This window comes from Etheostoma cragini, chromosome 9 (assembly GCF_013103735.1).
Source record: "Etheostoma cragini isolate CJK2018 chromosome 9, CSU_Ecrag_1.0, whole genome shotgun sequence".
In the NCBI taxonomy this organism is placed as follows: Eukaryota; Metazoa; Chordata; class Actinopteri; order Perciformes; family Percidae; genus Etheostoma; species Etheostoma cragini.
Window position 1 is genome coordinate 15,798,568 of NC_048415.1, and position 22,141 is coordinate 15,820,708.

Consider the following 22,141-nt stretch of genomic DNA (forward strand, 5'->3'; position numbering starts at 1 on the left):
GTTATTAAACCGTGTGTGTGTGTGTGTGTGTGTGTGTGCGTGTGTGTTTTCCTGTTTTTCTATGATGTTAATGGATACTGTATGACTAAATATTTATTTAAGTAGGTGTTACTGGGTGTATGTTTTCTGCTTCTGTGTGTCTTAGTACTTGTTTACTCCTTATGGTGAGTGTGTGGATTAAGTGCACGTGATCTGGAGGCTCGCTTGTTTCTTTTGACTGTGTTTGTACAGCGAGCTAATAATAGGAGTCTTTCATTGCATCTCCTTGCTGTAGTGAAGAAAAGAGGGAGGAGGGGACAAAATCGTAGCCCCTTTCTGCTCCCCCTGCCAAAAACCACAGCACCGTCTTCCAAAGTAAGCTCTTTCTAGGAAACCCAGCTCCTTGAATAGCCCAATGGGGGGAGGGGGCGAGGGACTTTATGTCAAAAGCTTGGAATGCTGGAGAAATGAATGCATCCAGAATTTGTGATTACAATGGCTGGGGGGGTCTTTCCTGACAGTTGGCGGATATAATACTGCTCTCCTTGTACTGTTAGCAGTAAGGAGTACAGTTTATGACAGTTTAATGTTTTCCCCTGAAGCTAAAATAATTTAAATGTGCTTTCTCGTTTCTGGCAAAAACCATCATGTGATGTCAACACCAAGGAATAAAATAAGAGGCTTAGATTGTTGTATTGTCACAGGCAGCATCCTTCACGTGACATGACGGTAGTGTGCCTTCTGCCTTCGCTCCTATTCCCTATAGTACCCTCATTGTTTCTACAACAGCACAGATAAAGGGCACTTTGGTTTTTGTTTATCAACCTCTAACTGTCCCTCGCTGTTCCTGGACGTCACACTTACGCCCACTGTGTAACAAAAACATGCCGGTAGAAGATCCAGATGCCCTCGACTGGTTCCCACAGTCCTCAATTACACCTAGTGAACTCAGATTTCCCTGAAACAGGCGCTAAATTTCTTTAACAGACGCACACCCGATGAGCTATACCCCCTTAAAATTGGTACATTGTGTAAGAGGTGTTACATAAACATCATGTGACTGCATGGGAACTGCTAAACCGTACAAGGGCACAAATGGGAGAACCAATGAAGAGAGAGGATGGACACATAGAGATTACTCCCAGTGATTGAAAGAGTTGGTGATGGCAATAAGTGCTGAGAAAATAATGCTGAACAAAGAAGAGCATGAAATAACATGGCTGTGGATGTTGTTAGGTAGTAATTGGTCAGTTTCTTAGGCTTAGATTAGACACACAGGTGGTTATCATCTTCTCAGGTTCAGTATTTGGTAGATTTGTGGCCATACATTAAGAATGATTGACCCCATTTAAGTGTGAGATGTTATGAATGGCCTTATTTTAATAACACAAAAACGAACAACAGAACAAATACATGACAGATCAGGTCTAACCATTAATAAACAACCAAAGATTAGACGATAAAATAAAAATAGAAAAAGAAAAGGATGAAATAGAAAATGCTAATAAATTAATTAATTTAAAACAACTAACAATAATCGTAAGGTGCTTGAGCTTCCTTTCTTATTCACAAATCAATTGTTCAATAAACACAATTCTCTCTCAGAGTAATTAGAGTGATGGAAAAAAGGGCACAAAATAGAAACAGTAATATCCATTGAAAAATTTGCCAAACAGCCAGTATTTACAACACCCCGTTAGTCTGTCCTCCTTATTAAATACAAGACTGCTCACCCTCCTTCAGTTTTAATAAACCTTTCCCACCTTTGAAGTATTGCATTTACAATCAATCCTTCCAAATTACAGTAAGTAATCAGATTAGTAATATAACATAAATGGTCTTTTTAAACCACCTAAACTTCAAATCCACGAGCAGTCACTTCAAGGAACCTTGTCACATGTGCTCATTCTGATCAATAGGACCATAAAAGCAGTCCTCTGGCTGGCCAGCTGAAATATGATGTCACAATCTAGACATCCATCCAGCCATGTGAACGTGGCCAGCTGTTTGTAATTGTGGGAATGGCTTTCAGGGACATTACATAAACCCAAAGGCAGATGGAGACCATTGGAGGCCAAATGGCTTTGCACGCTTTGATGTGAAACTAGAGAAGCTCAGCAGGTCTGTTTGTCTTTCTGCATCTCCCCGTCCCTGGGCCTCAGAGGTCGATAATGCTTCAGTAGCAAAACATTGTTGGTTTAAGGTATTTCCAGTAGCACAAGGTCAGTTATGCAACCATACTGTATTTCAAGTGACAAGTCAGTATGTTTTAATTAAGTCTTTATATTATAAATGTCATTCCATCTATATGACCTTAGTGGAAACTAAACTCCATGTTCATCCTCTTATCTGTGTGCACTTCAGGTAACTGGGGAGGAATATGTTCACAGCAGACCACTCAGCATAATGGCCAGACCTCTAGCCTGAACACAGGTCTGGTCACAATTCAGAACTACGGACAGTTCCTGCCTCCACGACACGTCCAGCTGACCCTCGCTCATGAACTCGGCCACAGCCTGGGATCCCCGGTCAGTCGTCATCACAGAGTTTACAAAATACTAACAACATGTATCTGATACTGAATAAAGAGGGGGCCTTTAAAGTGGCTCAATCAAACCAAACACAGGTTTATAGGGACTACTGCACCCAATATATCCCATGAATTGGATATGTTTTGTGCTCTACATTCATGTACACTAATTTGCATGTGATATTTCAAAATTTATCAGCACACATAGAGATTACACCATCTACAACAAAAATGTGGGTAAGTTTAGGGAGAGAAGTTTAGACAAGATCGATGTCTGAAATCACTGATATTGCAAATTGTAGAGTCTGTTTTAGGATTGATTTTCCTTTTAAATTGTTATTGTTGATTCATTGTGTATCAGCCTATTTTGCACCAAACATTAAAACGACCCATGGCAGAATATTCACAGGTCTAATTAATACCATTAAAGCTGCGGTGGGCACTTTATTTTTGCTATCGTTGGGCAAAGATTCTTACTTACTAAGTACTTTCAGAATATTGTACTTTAAGTGGTCTGATTTAGAGTTATTCACCTCCTGTGGGCTCTATATTCAGGCATTGTATAATCTAGCCGTAATAGTATTTGGTCGATCACAGGTCAATTCAGAGAAAGAGAGCGTTCCTAGTGTTCCAGTTGCAGGATCCTGCTAGTGTGAGACCTTGTTTAATCAACAGGCTTACTAGCCATTACCATTGAAAGGAGACATCGTTAATATTATTAGTAACACCTGTGATTTTCTACCATTACATGTAAAAAATGTCTGCTATGTAAAAGGTCTAAGGGCTCAACTTAAGCCATTTTTGGAGCCCTGTTTCAGACATTTGTTAAACTTTACTAGTTTTACCTTGAACCCTTTTTGGTGCCCCAGTGAAACAATAATTTAAACACTTGTCTAGTCCATCATACGACCGTGTGAGTTGCGTGCTGAATGATAAGTCAACATGAAAAATCCCTGCGATTTAAAAGTTAGACTAAACTCGCATATTCTCACATACATGGCTGTTTGCACTGCACCGGAACAAATTATCTGTGAATGATTCACTCATGTGGGCATGAAAGACCTTGGCCTGTATTAACTGGTTTGTTTCATAGAAACTCTTGGCTCAGCCTCACTGGAAAATCTGAAATGAGAGAACAGGAGGATCTCAGATTTTTTTCTCTCTCCGTTATTCTCTGTTTGCCTCCTCCAACATAACAACACACAGCTCATGTATAATGCACCTCTCTATGTGTGATGGTCGCTAACACCTGCAACCTTTCTCCCACTGCCCAAAATGCCAGCAGTGTTTTTCCCCTCGCCCTCTGCTATTCACACTGCCACAGACCAAAGAGTCCTCTGAAGCGTTCCTGAGCAGATTAGTTCTGCTAGACCCCGCAAGCTCTTTACAAGTTAAACTACCGCAAGTTCTAGTGTCCTGGATCCTGGAGGCATGTCTCATTGTTTCCTGACCGGACAGCCTGGAAGAGATCTGAACATGTGCTTCACCTAATGTGTGCAGCAGGCACGGTGAAGCAAAAAAGAGGGGTGTGCTGTGGTGCAGCGTGAATTCTGGGTAAAGTGCTGATTTGGCCTTTGGCCTACTTCCCTTGCAACCACACATGCACACAATGGATTTTAGAGTTGTGTGCTATGGATCAATTGCTGCTCAGGAGAATGAATATGTATTTGAATAAATGTAAATAGAACTGATTACCTTCTTTGTTGTCTCGATCCTTCCTGTCATTTCATTTAGTTGTTACTATTGTATTTGCTAAATTACATGCATCCTAACCCTAACCCTCTCTTTTGTATTAATAAGACTAGCCATAAATGTTTCTAAAAAATTGTGACAATTTTAAGAATTTCCCAAACCCAATTTCTGGTCAAAAACCCCAGATATTCAGTTTACAATTGTGTATGATGAATAAAAGCAGCAAATGGGAGTAGTAGGAACAAGATCATGCTTAGCATTGACACTTGAATAAATTGATTTCAATCGATTAATCAATAACTATTAGTTTTAGCTGTACCTGAATGTCTAACGTGTTTAAACAAACACAGAAATGCACAAAACAAAAGAAAGTAGCTTACAGGTTTTACAAGCCACAACACCAGAGAAAACTAAACTGAACTTTGAATTTGTCGTAAAATCTAATTAGTTAATGTCTGTGGTATCAGCATTTCTAAAACCACTACAGTTGTCAAGAAGTAAACAAGAAGGGCAGGGAATTTGCAGATTGACAGAGTACTGTACTGTGCCTGTACTTTAGTGTTCTTTCTTTTCTTACTGCTTTCCCCTGTTTTGTTGTCATTATGGTTGCAGCAATAAATGTAAATCACTATGTGGTACGAAACAGTAAATAACAAAAAGAAAACAAATGTACTATTTGTATGAAACAACTCCAACATTGGCTGTGAGATGCAGTTACATTAACCCCTAGACTTACATATACTGACAGTACAGAGAAATATTGAAGACTATGACATTCCATCCATTAAACTAATCAAGAACAGATGCGGAAAAATATCCACATCAAAACATTAATTTCATGCCCTTTCCTTGGCCTCTTAATCCACCATTTAGTTTGACATCCAGAGAGCACCTGTTCCAGAAAATGTTTCACAAATAATCTCTGTTATGTTCTCAGTGTCCCACATGTAGAACAATACATTCCTCTGCTGTTTCATGGCCATCAGATTCCAGGGAAATCTTTTGACTGCATAAAGAATTTCTTTTAATTTGAAAATATAACAAAGATAACTTTAAAAGTCACAGAAAACTGTGTTTTACCTATTCAAAAAGGGCCTGTAAAATAATTGTCCATGCCTACGATGACGGCCAATAACAATGGTGGAAACAAATGTTTTTTTCCCCTGCTGTCTTACTTTTATTGGAAATGTCCAAATAACTACTTTTATAACTACTTTTGCTCATTGTAAAAAAATAAAAACATTTCAAAGTTCATTTCTGCTGTTTTGTCTGTGTTCCAGCACGATGAGGGATCAAATTGTGGAAACCTCGGCTCCAGCGGCGGTAAAGGCAGGTATCTGATGTTCCCTCACGCCACAGACAATGTGCGTGAAAACAACGATAAGTTGTCGCCCTGCAGCATCAAACACATCAGCAAGATCCTGAAGCTGAAGAAGGATGAGTGCTTTGTGGGTAAGAAAGAAAAGATGGGTCCTGCTGAGTTGGCGGCCAAATGTTTACACCACGCTTTCCTTAGAAATTGTGTGCGTGTATTTACTTGTGTTTGTTTATCTGCATGACTGTTCTTTCTGGCCAGTCAGTGATCAGCCCATCTGTGGAAACCAGATTGTCGAGGAAGGAGAGGAGTGCGATGTTGGACACAACGAGGCAGACCTCTGCTGCTTCAGTGCCAAACAGCCTGTAGGAGACCGTTGTCACCTCAAGCCTGGGAAAATCTGCAGGTACACACACCATCAGATTGTGCACAAAATCTTCAAGAATGGACATTTACACATTTCTGACTTAGGTGTGTCAGAAGAATTTAGATGCATCGGCATGCAGACTTGTTCTGATCCTGTTCTTATCTTTGTTGATTAAAATGGGAGCACACGATGATGATGGATCTTTTCGTTGTGTCTTTGTTATGTTTATATGTGGCTTTCACGTTTATTTTTGTGTATGATGCTTTCGCCCAGTCCGAGTCAAGGCCTGTGCTGCAGTCAGGACTGCGGGTTCAAGCCGGTGGGTCAGACCTGTGATGAGGAGACAGACTGTCAAAGAAAGGCTGTGTGTTCAGGCCTCTCCCCGGTCTGTCCCGAGCCAAGCGCCAAGGAAAACCTCACTGTCTGCAGTCAGGGGACACGTGTCTGCCTGAACGGGGTGAGGCAGCCACATCCACCACACCGCCATGTGACTCAATATGGTTCAACTACATCGCCTACTAAAACAGACATCCATTTATTTCCATTAATTTGTGGTTGAAGTGAGGTAATGAAGTAAAAACTTTCCAATTCAATCTGTGTTTAACTGCATTACCACACAACAACAATGTGGGAAATAACTAAAAAAAAAATAACTTTTAAGGTTTGAGCAAGCAGCGCTAAACTGATAACTAACTAAAAACATAACAGAACAAAACCAAAAATTCTACAAAGCCTGAACTGTAAACCAGATGTGAATATAAACTGACGAATGAAGTGCAGGTGGAGAGGTGATTGGAGAAACTCAGGTGAGGGGAAAAAAGTGCTTAGGCAAGAGCTGGAAGGAGCAAGGAGATGATTGGCTGGGGAAAACTATGGGGGAAGGGATGGACTAACGATTCACTGATTCAGAAAAGGTGCGCAGATAGGCAAAGAAGGGAAAGAAACAAAAACACAGAAAACAGAAAACCCAGAACTAGAGTCTTTACCAAAAATCTGAGGACTGTGACACACACATATGCACATATGCACATATGCAGTTAAAGAGCATCTTAACAGCTAAAAGTCTCTTTTTTGATCTCCAATGGTTTCACTTGTGCTGATTGGTTTTCACTGTGCTATCATGTATCCACCCTGACATCCCTGTTGGGTGTGGTTGCAGCAACAAATGGTTGCCCGTGTTTATGTTATTTTTCCGACTACCAGCGTTCACATGGTCAGAATGCGTGTTCTTCTTCTTCTGTCATATTGTCGTTTGACATAACAACTGTTGGGCATAGCCTAGAGCATCAGGTGTGTGAAAACATGTAGGCCACAATGACAAGGGACACCCCAAAGCGCTTCAATTACGTGTTTCTTCCCTCACTACAAAGAGCTCAAAACATCGGCCTACTTGAATTGGTTTCCTTGTAACTTGCAATAGCACACAACTTTGAGAACTAATTGAAGTTACGCTGTTGATGCCAATGGACGACTACAACCTAAATCAATAGCACATTGTGGACATGCGTGAATTTTCTATATTTAGGAAAGGTTTCCAACCATTCAACACATTTGAACAATGATCGGCCGTGTTTCTGTACGTCAGTTGTCAACAATTCGTCACCAACTGGGAAACTGTTAGCAAAATCTAGCCCCAGTTTTCCACAAGACGTGTTGCAAATGATGACTTTTTCACCGATGGCCATGACTGCAAGGACACATCCATTGCTGAAACTTTCAACCAGAAAGGGCAGGGAAACACTGTCTTTCAGGCTTATATCAAATAATTTTTTTTATGAGGTTTACAATAATTAAAATACTGTATATCTTAGTTTATTAGTTAGAAAAAGGTTGCTCTTGCTATTCATAGGTTGTTGTATGCTATTTTGAAACTGATCCAGCGCCATGGGAAGGGTTTCCTGTTTATTTATCAGCTAACATTTGGTTAAAACTCTTCTGGATTCAAGTAGAGGCTTCGCTGTCTAATGAGTATACTCATCATTCACTGAATTTGGAAATAAACAACATATTACAACACAGCGTTACTTAGAAAAGACCTCTAATTCATGTTACCACCAGACAACAGTTTGTGACTCCATAAAAGTTTTATCTCCACCAGATTTCCTTTATTGTTAAATGTCCTCTGGTGATAGTCCTCTTAGCAGGAGAGGCGAGGGATTTATCCCAGCTGTGTTTTTGATATATTACTCTCCAAATGTGCAAAGTGTGCTATCCCCTGATGACCTCATCCACAAACATGGAACATAACTGGAAAAGTAAAGAAATGTTAACACGCAAGAAATATACTCCAAAATGAAGGTGGGGTTTTAGTTATTGTGTTCAAATTAATCATAAATTATGCTGAGTCACTTTCAGCAGAAGGCTCAAATCCTTCTTAGAATCAAAGGAACAAAAAATAGGAAAACTGACTCCCTCTGTACAAATAAACAGAGGTAATCACAAATTCTGGTTCTCTTCTTCAAAACACTTTTGAAAAAATCAAAAGATTAAAACATCCAGAATGTGTTCCCAGTCTAAGTAAACATATATAATTGTTCAGAGGATTGCAACATAAACAAGCAATGTTATAATATTTGGAAACATAAGGAAAAAATTCCTTAAAGAGTAATTTAGAGAGATTCAGATTGGTGGAAGCGGGATTATATGAGGCTACTTGTCCATAGTAACAGATAGAACTAACCCTTTAACACCAAATTCACTCATTAACACAAACTAACTAACCGATCTAGGAAAGCGGTAGACTAGCAACTTGTTCAGCAAGGTAAAATTACTGTGTTAGGAGTCTGGTTGCTTGTGGCTTTGAATAGAGCTTCAATGGAAAGGTGAAAATATTCTAAATATAGCCTACACTTGACTGATATTGATTAGGTGTGCAGTAGGTGATAAAATACAGTGATTATGGATAAGTACCTCATAAAACCCCAAATGAAAAAAATGAAAAAAATGTTCCTTTTAACACTAGGCTAAAAGCAGTGCATCACCATAACTCTGGTCCAAAGTTTCAAGTCAGTTTGCGTGTGGTCCTAAGTGCACTTTGTTGCACCTGCAACCACACCCAACAGTGATGTCACAATATAAGCTTAATTTCCTCAGCTTCATCTAGACCCAGGGATGTCTAAATTTAACAAAGTGCTTCTGGTTCTCTCTGCAGGTGTGTGCTGAGTCCGTGTGTGTGAAGCATGGCCTGCAGCAGTGTAACTGTCCAGGAGACTCCATGAAGGAGAAATGCCACATGTGCTGTCAGCAGCCCGGTAACTAGCCAATGTCCTCTACTGTACTACTGTGAAATGTGTTTACACTTCGTGTCCCAACATGTCAGCTTGTGTCAGTTTGCATCAAGGTTTACTTTTTCCATTACATTCCCTCAAAACTATCACAAGAGACAACATCTGACATAATGGTCCATGTACACAATATAAGATGAAGTTTGGTGTCTGTGTTTCAAAGGCAATTCATCTTTTGAATTACTTTAGTTTCTTTCTTATTGCAGAAAAATTACGACCAAAGACAGAATGTTTAAATTATATACAGTACATAATGGCTTTAAGTACTTATGAAATGTATGTATTTTTGGTATATTTTAATGTTATTTTCTCTTTACCAATGTGCAGATAAGCCTGAGACGTGTGCTAGCACCACCTCCTCCGTGCTATCTCGTCACTTTCAAAAGAAGGCACTGCCGTTGGTTGGCGGAGCTCCGTGCTCAGGGAACCAAGGATACTGTGACAAATTCCATGTGTGTCGTCTGCTGGATGCTGACGGCCCCATCGCAAGACTGAAAAACTCATTTCTCAAATTAGAGGAATTCGATGACATAGCAGAGTGGATGAAGGTAAAGGTTTCCTACGACAAGTTTGATAACACATACATGCATAAGATAACAGCACATGTGAAATGATGGAGGGTGTCACAGGTTGAAATCACAAGCAATGAAATGCACCCTTACTTAATTTGACACATTAAGGGGTTTTTAGTTAGTCTTAGTTTGCTGACTCTTCTGTACTTGAGCTACCAAATACTACATTTTAGCATTTACCATTACAGAGTAACTGTCATAATAAAAGTTGCATTATTCCCTTTTAAAGGCACCCTGCTGAGTTTTTGATCACTAGTGGTATTGTGGAGTAATGTTAGGATGAGCAGGTCCCTCTATAGTTTCAATTGTGCTTTACATTTAAGCTAGCTGCACCACGCTGTAACAGCTGCTGGTTATAATGCACCTTAAAATAAGAAATGTGTATTCAACATGTTTGTTAAGCAATACACTATGTGAATGTAAACTAATCTGTGTGTGTTAACAAAGAAAGCTTCACAGTGTTCTGATAAGTGAATCTAATCAGTGTTTCAGTTCACAGACCCTTTCAAAAGCCTAATCCTAGACTTTAAAGAGTAAAGAGTTTTACTTTCTTTAACTACTTTACTTGTTTCAAAAGAAAGTCAGTGTCTAATTGTACACATGCACAGAAAACCATCTGGACATAAAGAAGCTCAGCAGATGTCCTGATCAATGGTTTTCTGGCCATCAGGTCAGGCACGTTTCAACATCAATTACGTGGGTGAAAAGTGATTGATGTGTACTTCCTGTGAGTTAACTTCTTTCTGTAAAATGTTGTCATGGGGACTTTTAACAATGATCATTTAATGTATCCTATGTATGTGTACATTGTCTTTGTTAAAATGCAGCAGATGTTTCCCTAAGGTCACATCCTCAGTGAATCGCGTGAATAATAAGTAAAACCCATTTGGTTGTTGAAAGAGCACCTTATGGATTAGTCATCTGTGTCACTGGACACAGAAATGACCCCTTAGTCAGGAACCATTGTGTTGTTTTACACACCTACAGCACATTGTGTTGCTGACCTATTTTCTAATGTGGGCCTACTTAAAAATGATCACAGTCAATCATAAAGTTCTTTTTTTATTTTATTTTTTTTACAAATTTTGATTATTTTAAAATAGGATTATTTTTAATATTAGGGTTATTTACCTCTCAACGAGATCTATGTGAAAATTGTGCTTTATACTAAAAAATCACACAGAACCTAAACATGTTACATTTTCTTGTCGTGTTGCTCACATTTATCAGCACATACTGTATGTGTGTCATAGTTGGGAGTTCAGAAAACTGTTAGGAACATGCTAACTGAAATTTTAATTTTTGCTTCAATGATTAGTCAATTACTTAGTAATTTGATAGACAGATCTGCAATGATTTGGATAGTGGAAGTCATTTTTGTTAAAGAAATAATTGAAGAAAAAAAATGATTGGCTGGTTTCAGCCACTCTGGTAATGCACAACATTTCTCTGATCAGCATCACAAAAGCCCAGTCAAGAAATACAGTCAACAGTAATCCAAACTCACATGCAATATTTTTTCCATCCTCTGCAGGCTCGTTGGTGGGCCATCCTGCTGGCTATCCTGACACTGTCTGGAGTGATGGGCTTCATCGTCTGCCTCTGCAGTCTTAGACTAGACACCACTGACATGGAGTGATCTTGACCCCCCCCCCTCCCCCACACACTCACACACACACACACCTTTCTGTACTTTACTTAAAAAGATTCAATAGTGCATACTTTTGACTTTTACTTTGTTACATGTAGCAATTATCTATGCTTTCTAATCCACTACATTTCTACAACGTTCCGTTACATTTCCTGATCAGTTTTTCCCCCTTCCAAAACGTCTTTCTGACCGTCACACGTTACGTACGTAGGGAAGCCTTCAGCAGCGACAGTCCGTACCGCTCCCGATATTACGAATCCCACTATGGCTACGCCAACACCAGCACTTCAATAGCATTTATTGGCCAGGCACGTACTGCTCCCGGTACTACCGCTGCTGCTCCAGTTATTCTGGTTGGTCATATGCGAAGCATCCCTATATTGTATATACACACTGAGAATAAATCGTTATGCAAGTACTTCTAATTTTTATACTTAAGTACATTTAAAATCGGGTACTTTTTTTCCCCCTTTTACTTAAGTAAGGTTGTCTTTGTGGTATTTCTACTTCTATTTAAGTAAATATGTCTGTGTACTTTTCCTTAAGAACTGAGATTCGGTACTTCCTCCACCACTGCTCTCAGGCTTGCAGTGAGAGGCGTAGTTGGAATGACAAAGTACGTCAATATCCATTTTCTTTTCCTTGTTTCACATGTCAGTATACATTTCAATGAGCGGTGAGAGTCTCCTGTGATGCATGTGTTGTGGAAAACAACGATGTTGATGCCAACTTTGGGCCAGTCAACCCCTTTGAGGCCACATAACACACCTACAGCTGCGAATGAAAGTCACCCGTCCCTGCAAAGACTGATGGGACTCCTTGTTTTACCCTGCAGTGTCCTTGCTGTTGTGTTTGAACTTTTGGCTAACTTTAGCCTTGTTGGCCAACTAGCTATGCCTCAGTGAAACTTTAATCGCTTTAATATTGTCATAGTGAGCGGGATTGAGATAAACTATTGGAACATGATAGGTCTTTTGGAAGGACCTTTGGCCTGAAGCTTACAAAGCTGAGTTTATAAAGTGTCCGTAAACATGTTTGTCATCTCAAAGAGTAGTTGTTACTCTTTATGATTTGCAGTGGTGTAAAGTAACTAAATGTTAACTTAGAGTTAGGGATGTCTAAAGTTTTTATTTGACAGTTATAAATACAACTTACTTTTGTAAATAAAAAGGTTAAAATTTAGCAGAAAAAAAGTAAATTGTTTTGTTACATTCCAGACGTCCATGAGATGATAGCAGTTTTATCAAAGAGAGATCAAGGTTTCATTGTTGCAGGCCAAATAGGATCTATCATACAATATTTTACAAAAATAATAGATTAAAGAAAGTAAATAAAATGAAAGATGGCTTCACAGCTACAAGGACATGAAGAAATCACAGAGCTTATTTTTGTCACAGATGAAGGCTAGGACCCAAGTGCAGGAAGACAAGGAGGGTGCTGCAGTTTGAAATAATTTAACGACAACAGAAAGTGACTTACAAACGTGTAACCTAAACAGGTGAGTAAATCCAGAAAAACAGGAACACAGAAGGAAGGGGCAAAAAAATTCAGGAGCACAATAACACAAGACAGAACTCTTCACAAAAGACAGACGACAAATGACAACCAATGATCCACTAACTCACAGACACAGAAAGCAGAGGGACTAAAGTAAACAAGAGATAACAAGGGGCAGGTGACACAAGGCAGGTGAACAGGTGAAAGACATCAGACAATTACAAAGGCGGGAAAACCAAAAGACACAAAGTAAAACAAGACAACACATAAGGGAATAGAGAGACTTCAAAATAAAAACAGCAAATGGAAAAAAACAACAGAAAACATGAAACCAACTAAACACAGAAACTTGACACAAGGACTAGACTTGACAATTTTGTGTAACTTAACAATTCCCAGAACTTTAGTATCAAAAACCGATGTGAGAGTTTAAATTGTTAAAAATGTTTTGATTACACAGGTTTTGTACTGATAGGATACAACAATAAGAATAAAACCACCTTGAGCTGGTAAGCATGAGCAATAGCAATGGAACACTTCCATAGACCTAAGCACTGCTTTTGATTTGATCAAGTTGGCCACAACATCCTTAATAACAGACTGCAGAAGTGTGTTTGCCCCTCCGGCTCAGTTTTAGGTTGTTTTATGATTTATCTTTCTGGGAGAGAGTCTCCCTTGGTGACGAGTACTCAGCTAAAACTAGCATAACATGTGGAGTTCCTCAAGGTTCTATCCTGGGACCTGTGTTGTTTAGTCTTTATATGCTATCACTGGGAAATATAATCAGAAAACACCGGATTAATTTTCATAGCTATGCTGATCATACACAACTGTACATTTCCCAATGAGATCTTTTGATTCATTGAGTGCATTGATCACATCATCTTTGTCACATAACCTTTTGAACAAAGATAAGATAAGAGGTTTCAATTGTCGGAGAAAGCAGAGAGAGATACTGTGCACTAATTTAAAGTCCTTGGTACAATATGCCAAACCCCAAGCAAAGAATCCTGGCGTGCTTCTAGTCCTATATTTGACTTTGAATCTTACATCAGGTATCTCACTAAAACAGCCTTTTATCATCTTAGAAATATTGTTAAGTGCAGCAGTTTATCTCATAGGCAGATACTGAGATCCAGGCATGCTTTCATCATCAGCAGACTTGATTACTACCATGCTCGCCTTTCTATTGCCAAATTCAATAGCGCCTGAATACCTGTCAAACATGCTCTCAACATATGCTCTCCCTAGATCACTCAGGTCCTCTGACAATGGCCTTCCAGTTGTTGCCTGGTTGAGTACAAAGGATGACGGGGAGGCTGCATTTAGAGTTGATGGTCCTTGTCACTGGAATAGCCTGCCAGAAAAGCTAAGGCTGTCAATCTATAATACCAGTAAAAGGAACATTAAAACTTACCATTTTTGTTTAGCATTCTCTTTATCTTTAATTATTCTTCATCTTTAATTTATTTCCATTATATTGCTGTGTTTCTCTTGTATTGTTGTTGTTCCAAGATTGAGTTAGTTTTTATCATTATTCACTGTCACAACCATAAAGAAAAAGTCAGACTGAGGGTGACCTTCCAGATGGCACTTTTGGTTTATTAGAAGAAATGCATACAGTACAGTGAATATTCACAAATATGTACAAAAGATTATAGAAATGCAAATTTTTCAGAATAAATTCATTCATGGATAAAAAATATATACGTTTTCCATACTATCATATATGGTATTTACAAAACTGTACAATTAACTTGGTTAAGCAATCTCTTCCTCTGTTTTCAGTGCAAAAGGAAAACATTTCCACTTTTTAAAGTAGATGGAAATGAACAATGATTACAGTACCAATCTCTAAAGTAGCCTTTATATTATCGCGTTGACTGTAACACACTTTTTTCCTCACTTCGTATGTCTGCTCTGGATTGTTTCAGCCATTCCCGAAGCTGCTGCAAGGCTACTTACACGTTCAAATAGACGATCTCACATTACCCTGGTAATTAAGTCCTATCACAGGCTTCCAGTTGCATAAAGGATTCAATTTAAAATTATCACAAACAGTATTGCACGGTCAGGCTATGGCATGTGTGGCAGATAAAGACATACTATAACTGTAGACAATTGTTTAGTTGACCAGTACATACCTGGTCTACACTTTCAGTATTGTTCTGTAATACTGATTGTGTTCTCACTCTGTATTGTGTTTCTTGTGTTATACTACTGTAAAGCACTTTCTGACTTATGCCTATGAAAAGCGCTTTATAAGTAGATTTTACTTACTTACTTAAAAACCCATGGTTTAGATATCGCTCACAGAACTGCTACAACACACAATTATGAATAGAAAAGCATTAGTCAAGATTTGAAAGGTCAGGTGCACAGAAGAAACTGCAGTGAAGAGTGATCCATGATTGACGGTACAAAAAAGGACACCATTGATATAAACTGTGCTATCTACCTCACACTGAGCATAAAGTACCTCATCAAACTTAAATAGAACTATGGTAGACAAACTGGCAAGTGCTTCTTTGAGGTAACATACTGTATTCAAAATAACACCTTGCAAAGAGGTAGCCGTAAAACAAAGTATTGTAAACCACTTTTGAATGTTCAGATGTTACAGTAAAAGTTCATAAAATAATAAAAAAAGCACATTGAGGTTAAACAGCACATAAGTTAAAACAAGTTTAATTTGTAACAGCTTACTTCTGGCAACCGTTAGGCACATCGTTACAGGTCCAGCAGTCACAAATAGTGCTGTGAGCCACAGTGGTGAATGCTGTGTTAGTTAGATAAAAGTCAATCAACTGTACCCTATTGCATAAAACACCTTGACAAATTCCTCTTATTTGTTATTTTTCATAGTGTCTGCTGACCTCCATGGACATAGAGAGGACATTATTTATGCTAATCATGATATTGATACTCTGGGTATTTTACACAATGGGACATCAGAACCTCTATCACGGTAAATCCTGTCAGTCACACCTCAGTGATTCTCTTTAGATACAAAACATGCAACAGAGACGACGGCATTTCTTTGTCGCACACTAATGAAGTTACCGTTAAAAGGTCCAATATATACATTTACTGTAATAAACCAGAAATTGAAAAATGTCTTCCTGAACAGGTGAGCCTTAGCTTCTGAATAATTTATCAAGGGACGGGCATTTTATGTCATTTCAACATTGTGTACTCCAATTGAATTATATAGCTAGAGTACCAGAGTTGGTTACTCACAAAAACAATTGAGAAACAGTCAGTAAAGTGATCCTGACAGGTCCTGGCTAACACCGCCATGCTAACCCTGCTAGCATTACCGGAGGACCAGGCAACTGGGCCACGGCTGTTTACAATGTGTAACCTGTTCAGCGGCCGTAGCGGACAACGGTGAGTTATTTGAAAGCCAATAAAGGGGGACTGTAAATCAGGAAGAGATGACCGTGAGTTTGCAGTGTTTAGCGATTGTTGCCGTAATTCTAAGCTAATAAAGTGGGTTCAGTCGGGTGGAGAAGACAGCAAAGTAACGTTAGTGTTCATTTTAGTGATTCTATCCGTGATTCTAAGCCAATAAAGTCTGTTCAGTTGGCTGGACGACGGCAAGGTAGTGTTATTTTTAGCTGTTCCTACCGTAATTCTAAACCGAAAAGTGTGTCTGTCAGTTGAGTACAGAGCTCAGCATGAACAAGGGCTTTTATGTCTAGCCAACATAGCCAGTATCTAACGTTAGCTACTCTGATGTGCTGTGAATTAATGTCTGGCTATGTGAGACAAACATCTAGCAACATTGTTGTGGATACTGTGGTCTCAGCCTGGTAACCAACGTGAACTTCGGGACTGGGGAGGAGGGGCCGAGGGAGACGACTCTTTAGAGTACTTTGAATTGGTAGTACATTAACTATTTTAAACACTACCTGTCAATATTACATATTGCACCTGTAAAGTGTCATTAGAACAGCTCTTAACAAAAATATTTTACAGTATTCAAACACATATTGTTTTAAATAACAAACATACTTTTTGGGATATATACAAGGAGGTGAGAGTTTTGAATCATTTCAAGAAATAAAATAAGTTACAGGTGTACAAATTATTTACTTTAAGTGCTGAAATGGACTAAAGGGTGTTCAACAGTGGTGTCTTTTCTTGGAGGTCAGTAGTTCTTCAGAGTTACTCTATAGACAAAAAATTGTTTTAATTCAGAGCATTGCCAGTAATGTTAATGGTACATGGGGAAACCGCAGAGAGTATCTTACCTTTTTGGAGTATGTGTCGGTTTTGTCCTCCATGCATCCTTACATTTAACAAATGTGACCTCTTGTGTCAATTTCTGAGCTTCAGGGTCTTTTACACAGAACACCATCCTGAAAAACACAACCAGTCTGTTTAGTCAGTCTTTATCCACCACAATAACTTTATTAATAACAAGATAAGGGTTACATTTTGGAATTTTGTACTACTTCTACTACTAGAAATAATGCTAAAGTCTGTTTTTGTCAGATTTCCATTGCGTTTTTTTAGGACGACGTATAGGTATTTTACATAGCACAGCTTACTTTTGTTGGGTCTCGCCAGCTCGGATACGGATCTTGTGAACCTCCATGTTGCTGTCTGAGTCACCGGACCACCAAGAGGAAACCATCTTCAACATGTTGGAGGTTGACCAACTGTTTTCCTCCTCCCATTTAAACTTCAACATCAATAAATCTCCGATATCTTTCTCTGTCACAAGCAGAAATGAATGTGTCTTATTCGTCGCTATTTTCTCGTTTCTGCCAGATAAAAATAGAGAAAAGTTACTAGTAGGCAGTAGGTGTATTTTATCAAGCTACAGGCCTCATAAACACTGCACCATAAAACTATGATGTAACCCTACATAGCAGGAGCACATGTTGCCAAGTCTCAGATTATGTCCCTGTTTATGGTTTCTACTTCATGCTGTTTCCTTAGACTACTGTGCTACTGTTACAAAACAACTAATGACTTGCAACATGCAAGTCACAGTGCTGTCATTCTCTTTTATGAAGGTTTTTAAATCAACCACTCACAGTTTAAGCTCTAGGTTTTCAGCCTCTCCTTTTGTTCCGTGCAGTGAGACAGTGAGGGACGGCTCCATCTCTGAACGATTCACTTTACTGGAGAAGTGGATCTTCAGTTGATAGTGGTAAACTGCAGAGCAAGAAAGCATTTGGAACATTTTAAACATGAATGTGAAAGTGGAGCTGCTGATTTAGTTTTAGTTGGTTTAGCCAATCTAAGCTGCAGGTGATCAGAATTTTGCCATCAAAGCAAATGGAAACTAAAACACTTTGTGCTCAGAGATTAGAATTTGCCATTGGAGCTTGTTTTTTCGCAACATTATCAGTTCATTTGACTCTGGGTAAATAGCAGAATTGTGCAAGTTCCCAAAAACTGAACCATCTACATTGAACATTGAACAATGAAAACAAACATAGTATTTGATAAAGTCCACTGACCTCTGAAAGGCATAGAGGCTCGTGTTTTGGTGTACAGCTGAACGTTGCGTGCCTTGCGGACCTTGCTGATATCGTATCCCACTGCGTTGCAGCGGCTTTTGCGGCAACTGAGACACATGCCGCGGTTAAACATGTCGTTGCTGCCGCATCTGTAGGCCTTGGCTGCTTCCCGCTCGTTCAGCAGAGAGTCGATGAACAGGTGGACAGAGCGCTCATGTTCACACTTCACTGCATCAGTAATAGCTGAGGAGGAACCAGGGAACCACATTTAATTACATTCATGTGGATTTGTTACTTTTCCACTGCTTTAATGACCTTACTTTAGATAGGTGTCCTTCACCCATTAACCTACTCAGTCAAGTTTGGAGCCATCTGTTTAATTTCAGCCCATTATAAATGGGGTCATGTGACAGTAACAATGTTCACTCCTAAGACTCCAGTGTTATGGGAGATGCTGAAATATGTACTCTGTGTGTGTACTACTATGCATTGTAACCTGTTAAAATATACGAATTTAACATTCTAAATTTCTGCTAGTAATAACAGTTTAGTTATGGAAAATCATGTGTAAAGTTGTCTTTAGTATTTCAGAAATCCTTTAGGGAGAATAAGGTCTCTGGAAGTGCTAATTTAAACATCAAAATGTTCATTATTCTGAATATTTAAAAAAGACAGTTATTTTGTGTTGTAAGTAAAGAGTTTAAGTTTACACTTTTACATGTTACAGTAACATTATAAGTCGCTCACCAAATAACCCAAAGTTAGCAATCTTCTCCAGTGCCCCCCTGAGGTTGCAGCCCGGTTGGAACTTGCCGCCGTTTGGGTAAATGTCTACGTGGCCGACAGGCTGCTGGATCCCGATGCTAAGACCCAGGGAGCCCCGTGTGAAGGTGTGGAGGACGTCTACAAAGTGAGCATCATCCGGGGATAGACGCCTGTGTGCATGCTCTCCCTCAAAGTCAGGACCAGCTGGGTCCAGCCCTGCAGACAGAGACAGGTGACAGATAATTAAGCAATCAACTCACAATTAACTGATTTTCCTAAACAAAATGAAACCACAAAACACACTATCAAATGTAACATATTTTTGTTACCAGTTATTCTTCCAACTTTGTTAGTTGCTTGGCTTCCAGCAAATCCTGCCACATGAGCCCCAAGGCTGTAGCCAATCAGGTGGATGTTCTCTAGAGGCTTGTTGGTGGTTTCCTTGAATGAAAATAGAATTTTGGCAATCAGTGACAAAAATATTCTCCTTCACGGGTAAACTAAACATTACCAGATTTAAAAAATCATGACAGATGATAAAGTGTGGCATCCTGTCACAAAGTGACTAGTACTGTTTTACAGTAGGGTATGTAGTAAAACAAGGTTTATAAGATGTTACTGAATAAGTTACTAATGGTTATAAATTGTACGTAAAAGGTGTTTTGGCTTGCTATGAAGAGAGAGAACAATGTTCTTATGTCACAGATGATGATTCACAAAGCCACTATGAACTTTCACTAACTTTGCCTTTTAATAAAGAGGTAGTATAAAACGTTCTACTCCCCCAAAATGGAAAGTGACAATTGGAAAATTTTGGGGGGAAACCTATGAATTTTTGATCCCACCAACCTCGATCCAATCGATAAAGTGAGCGATCTCGCGTCCCACTGTTTTGGTGTTCTGAGCTGCAACTACATAGTGGTTCTGTGCCGAGCTGAGCCAGTCCACCACGATGACGTTGGCCGTCTGCTCTCTTTCGTACAGCGCAGATACCAGCTTCGCCACCCAGCTTTGAAACATCCCACTTAACTGTTGAAATGATAGTTGAAATATTAAACTTACAATGCAACATGGTCATTAGTACTAATATAACTGGTAATAATTAAGGGAAGTTTAAGAAGAACTGGCTTATTGGTCTAACTAAACACTGTCCAGTTTATCTCTACAGCATGTTTAGTATTACCTACAACATGTGGCTGCTTGTCCATATAGTTAGTGAATTTGGCAAGACTTAATGGCCCTGGAATTTGGTGAAATATTGACTCAGAAAGAGTCACAACCAAAGGAGAGTCAAATGAACAAAGGCCTAATTTTTTTAACAGAGGTGAGCACGTCACAACAGGCGGAAGCATCTCTTCTCACCGTCCATCCGTGGATTACCAGGAAGGTTTTGGAGGTGCTGTTAAAGGTGCAGGCAGCCAGGGAGTCGGGTTTGCCTGGAACGATGTAACACAGGTCATCATCGGGATTGGATGGTTTTCTGAGCGAGAATTTGGCGAAACTTTGATTGCTGTCATCCTTGTGGTCAAACAAGTCTTTCAAAGGGTCGAGGAAGCTACCTGAAGGAGAGGACAGTCGAGAAATTAGATGTTAGCGTGAACAAATGTGATCTGATATTCTGGCTGGGATGCCTGACTAGCTAACTAAATAACTGGCTCCAATAAACCCAGCCCCTATGGACCCCTTAGTAAATCAGCATTCAACCAGATCAGTTGTCATGGTTTACATGAGTTCACTTGGTCACACTGAGCGCCATAGTAACCACAGAGAGCTTTGTTCTTGCCACCTCACCGACTATTAGCTGCTTCAACTTTCAGTGGTCCAGTCAGCTGGGGGGCAGTGGTATTCAGAGTGTGTGTGTGTGTGTGTATGTGTGTGTGTGTGTGTGTGTGTATGTGGGGGGGGCCTGGGGGTGGATGCAGTAACTTAACAACATTACAAGATGCTGAAGTACTTTATGGGGCCATATTGTACACATAAAATGATCATAACTGCACTTAAGCTGAAATCATTGAACAGCCTGAATTTGTTCACCACTTTGTTCCTATCGTGCTCGCAGACATCATTTACATCCTGTCTCTCGTAGCCAATCGTTTTGGGCATAGTTTAGGCATTGGCCAAAAAACACAAACAACAGTTTAGTCATAGACACGTGATACTTAGTTATCTCGTGTAGAGCGTTGATGTTTTTAGTCTAAACACACACACCACATACCCGGCATATAGCCTAGACCCAAGTCCTACAGCAATTGAAAGTGCCGCACTGAATTACACACAAATCTCCTTTACACGAGACTGTCTGCACAGTAGACTAAACCGCTCAACTCTTTCACTTTGCTACAAACGTGTCATTGGTGGGAGAGTAAATGGATAAAGTCTGAAGTGGCAACTCACCAAAAATAGAATCGGAGAGCTCTTCTTCCAGGGACGTCACATACTGTACAGCTGCATTCAACACCAGAAAGTACAGAAACCGAAGTCGCCACGCTTTCATTTCGTTTGGAGCTCAGTGTGATTTTGTCCTTTTAGAAAAAATGTCTTTAACAATGAACTAAATCAATCGGATCGCGCAGTGGAAGAGTGTGTGTATGTCTGTATTCCTTCTCAGAATAATTCAGTGCATCCTGTTGCGCTCACAGCGCTGATATCTAAACCTCTTGAACTGTCCGCGTCTTAAATAGCACCTCTGACAAGCCATTGGCTGCTGAGGCCCGGGCGGGGAATGGAAAGATATGTGTAAAGTAAATCATTAGACTGCTTCGTGAGAAGAGTTAACAACATTGTTTCCCACTATAGCTTCTCATTAAAACCAGTAGTAGCATAGGCTATGTATTATTAATGTTTCTAACTGTTTTAAATGTATGTTTTCACCATATAACCGGCCTGGCCCAACATGACCATTGACTGTATATACATTCAATATATATACAGTCTATGGCAAGGCAAGGCAAGGCAGCTTTATTTGTATAGCACATTTCAGCAACAGGGCAATTCAAAGTGCTTTACACAAAA

At 39.5% G+C, this 22,141-nt stretch overlaps 2 protein-coding genes across 3 annotated transcripts in view; one reads left to right on the plus strand and one right to left on the minus strand.

The window, feature by feature from the left end:
- Positions 1 to 22,141, plus strand: part of si:ch1073-396h14.1 (disintegrin and metalloproteinase domain-containing protein 10) — a 49,139-nt gene that overhangs the window by 19,305 nt on the left and 7,693 nt on the right. Inside the window, exons 9-16 of one of the 2 annotated variants that reach the window (XR_004658021.1) lie at positions 2,344 to 2,507; positions 5,482 to 5,653; positions 5,778 to 5,922; positions 6,157 to 6,340; positions 9,035 to 9,134; positions 9,495 to 9,715; positions 11,274 to 12,268; positions 18,911 to 18,914. Coding sequence is in view for 1 of the 2 variants with exons in the window: in XM_034882466.1 (XP_034738357.1) it covers positions 2,344 to 2,507; positions 5,482 to 5,653; positions 5,778 to 5,922; positions 6,157 to 6,340; positions 9,035 to 9,134; positions 9,495 to 9,715; positions 11,274 to 11,378 (1,091 nt within the window). In the remaining variant the exon portion in view is untranslated. Of the gene's footprint in view, positions 1 to 2,343; positions 2,508 to 5,481; positions 5,654 to 5,777; positions 5,923 to 6,156; positions 6,341 to 9,034; positions 9,135 to 9,494; positions 9,716 to 11,273; positions 13,765 to 18,910; positions 18,915 to 22,141 lie in introns of those variants that run through there. The other variant, XM_034882466.1, reaches the window with a different exon arrangement.
- On the minus strand, positions 14,464 to 21,783 carry LOC117951002 (lipoprotein lipase). Its single transcript, XM_034882468.1, has 10 exons — positions 21,524 to 21,783; positions 20,492 to 20,688; positions 19,979 to 20,158; positions 19,459 to 19,570; positions 19,112 to 19,345; positions 18,365 to 18,607; positions 17,936 to 18,056; positions 17,444 to 17,659; positions 17,144 to 17,251; positions 14,464 to 17,062 (listed from the first exon to the last, which is right to left on the minus strand). The coding sequence occupies exons 1-10, from the start codon at positions 21,621 to 21,623 to the stop codon at positions 17,041 to 17,043; spliced, it is 1,533 nt and encodes a 510-aa protein (XP_034738359.1). The 5' UTR covers positions 21,624 to 21,783; the 3' UTR covers positions 14,464 to 17,040.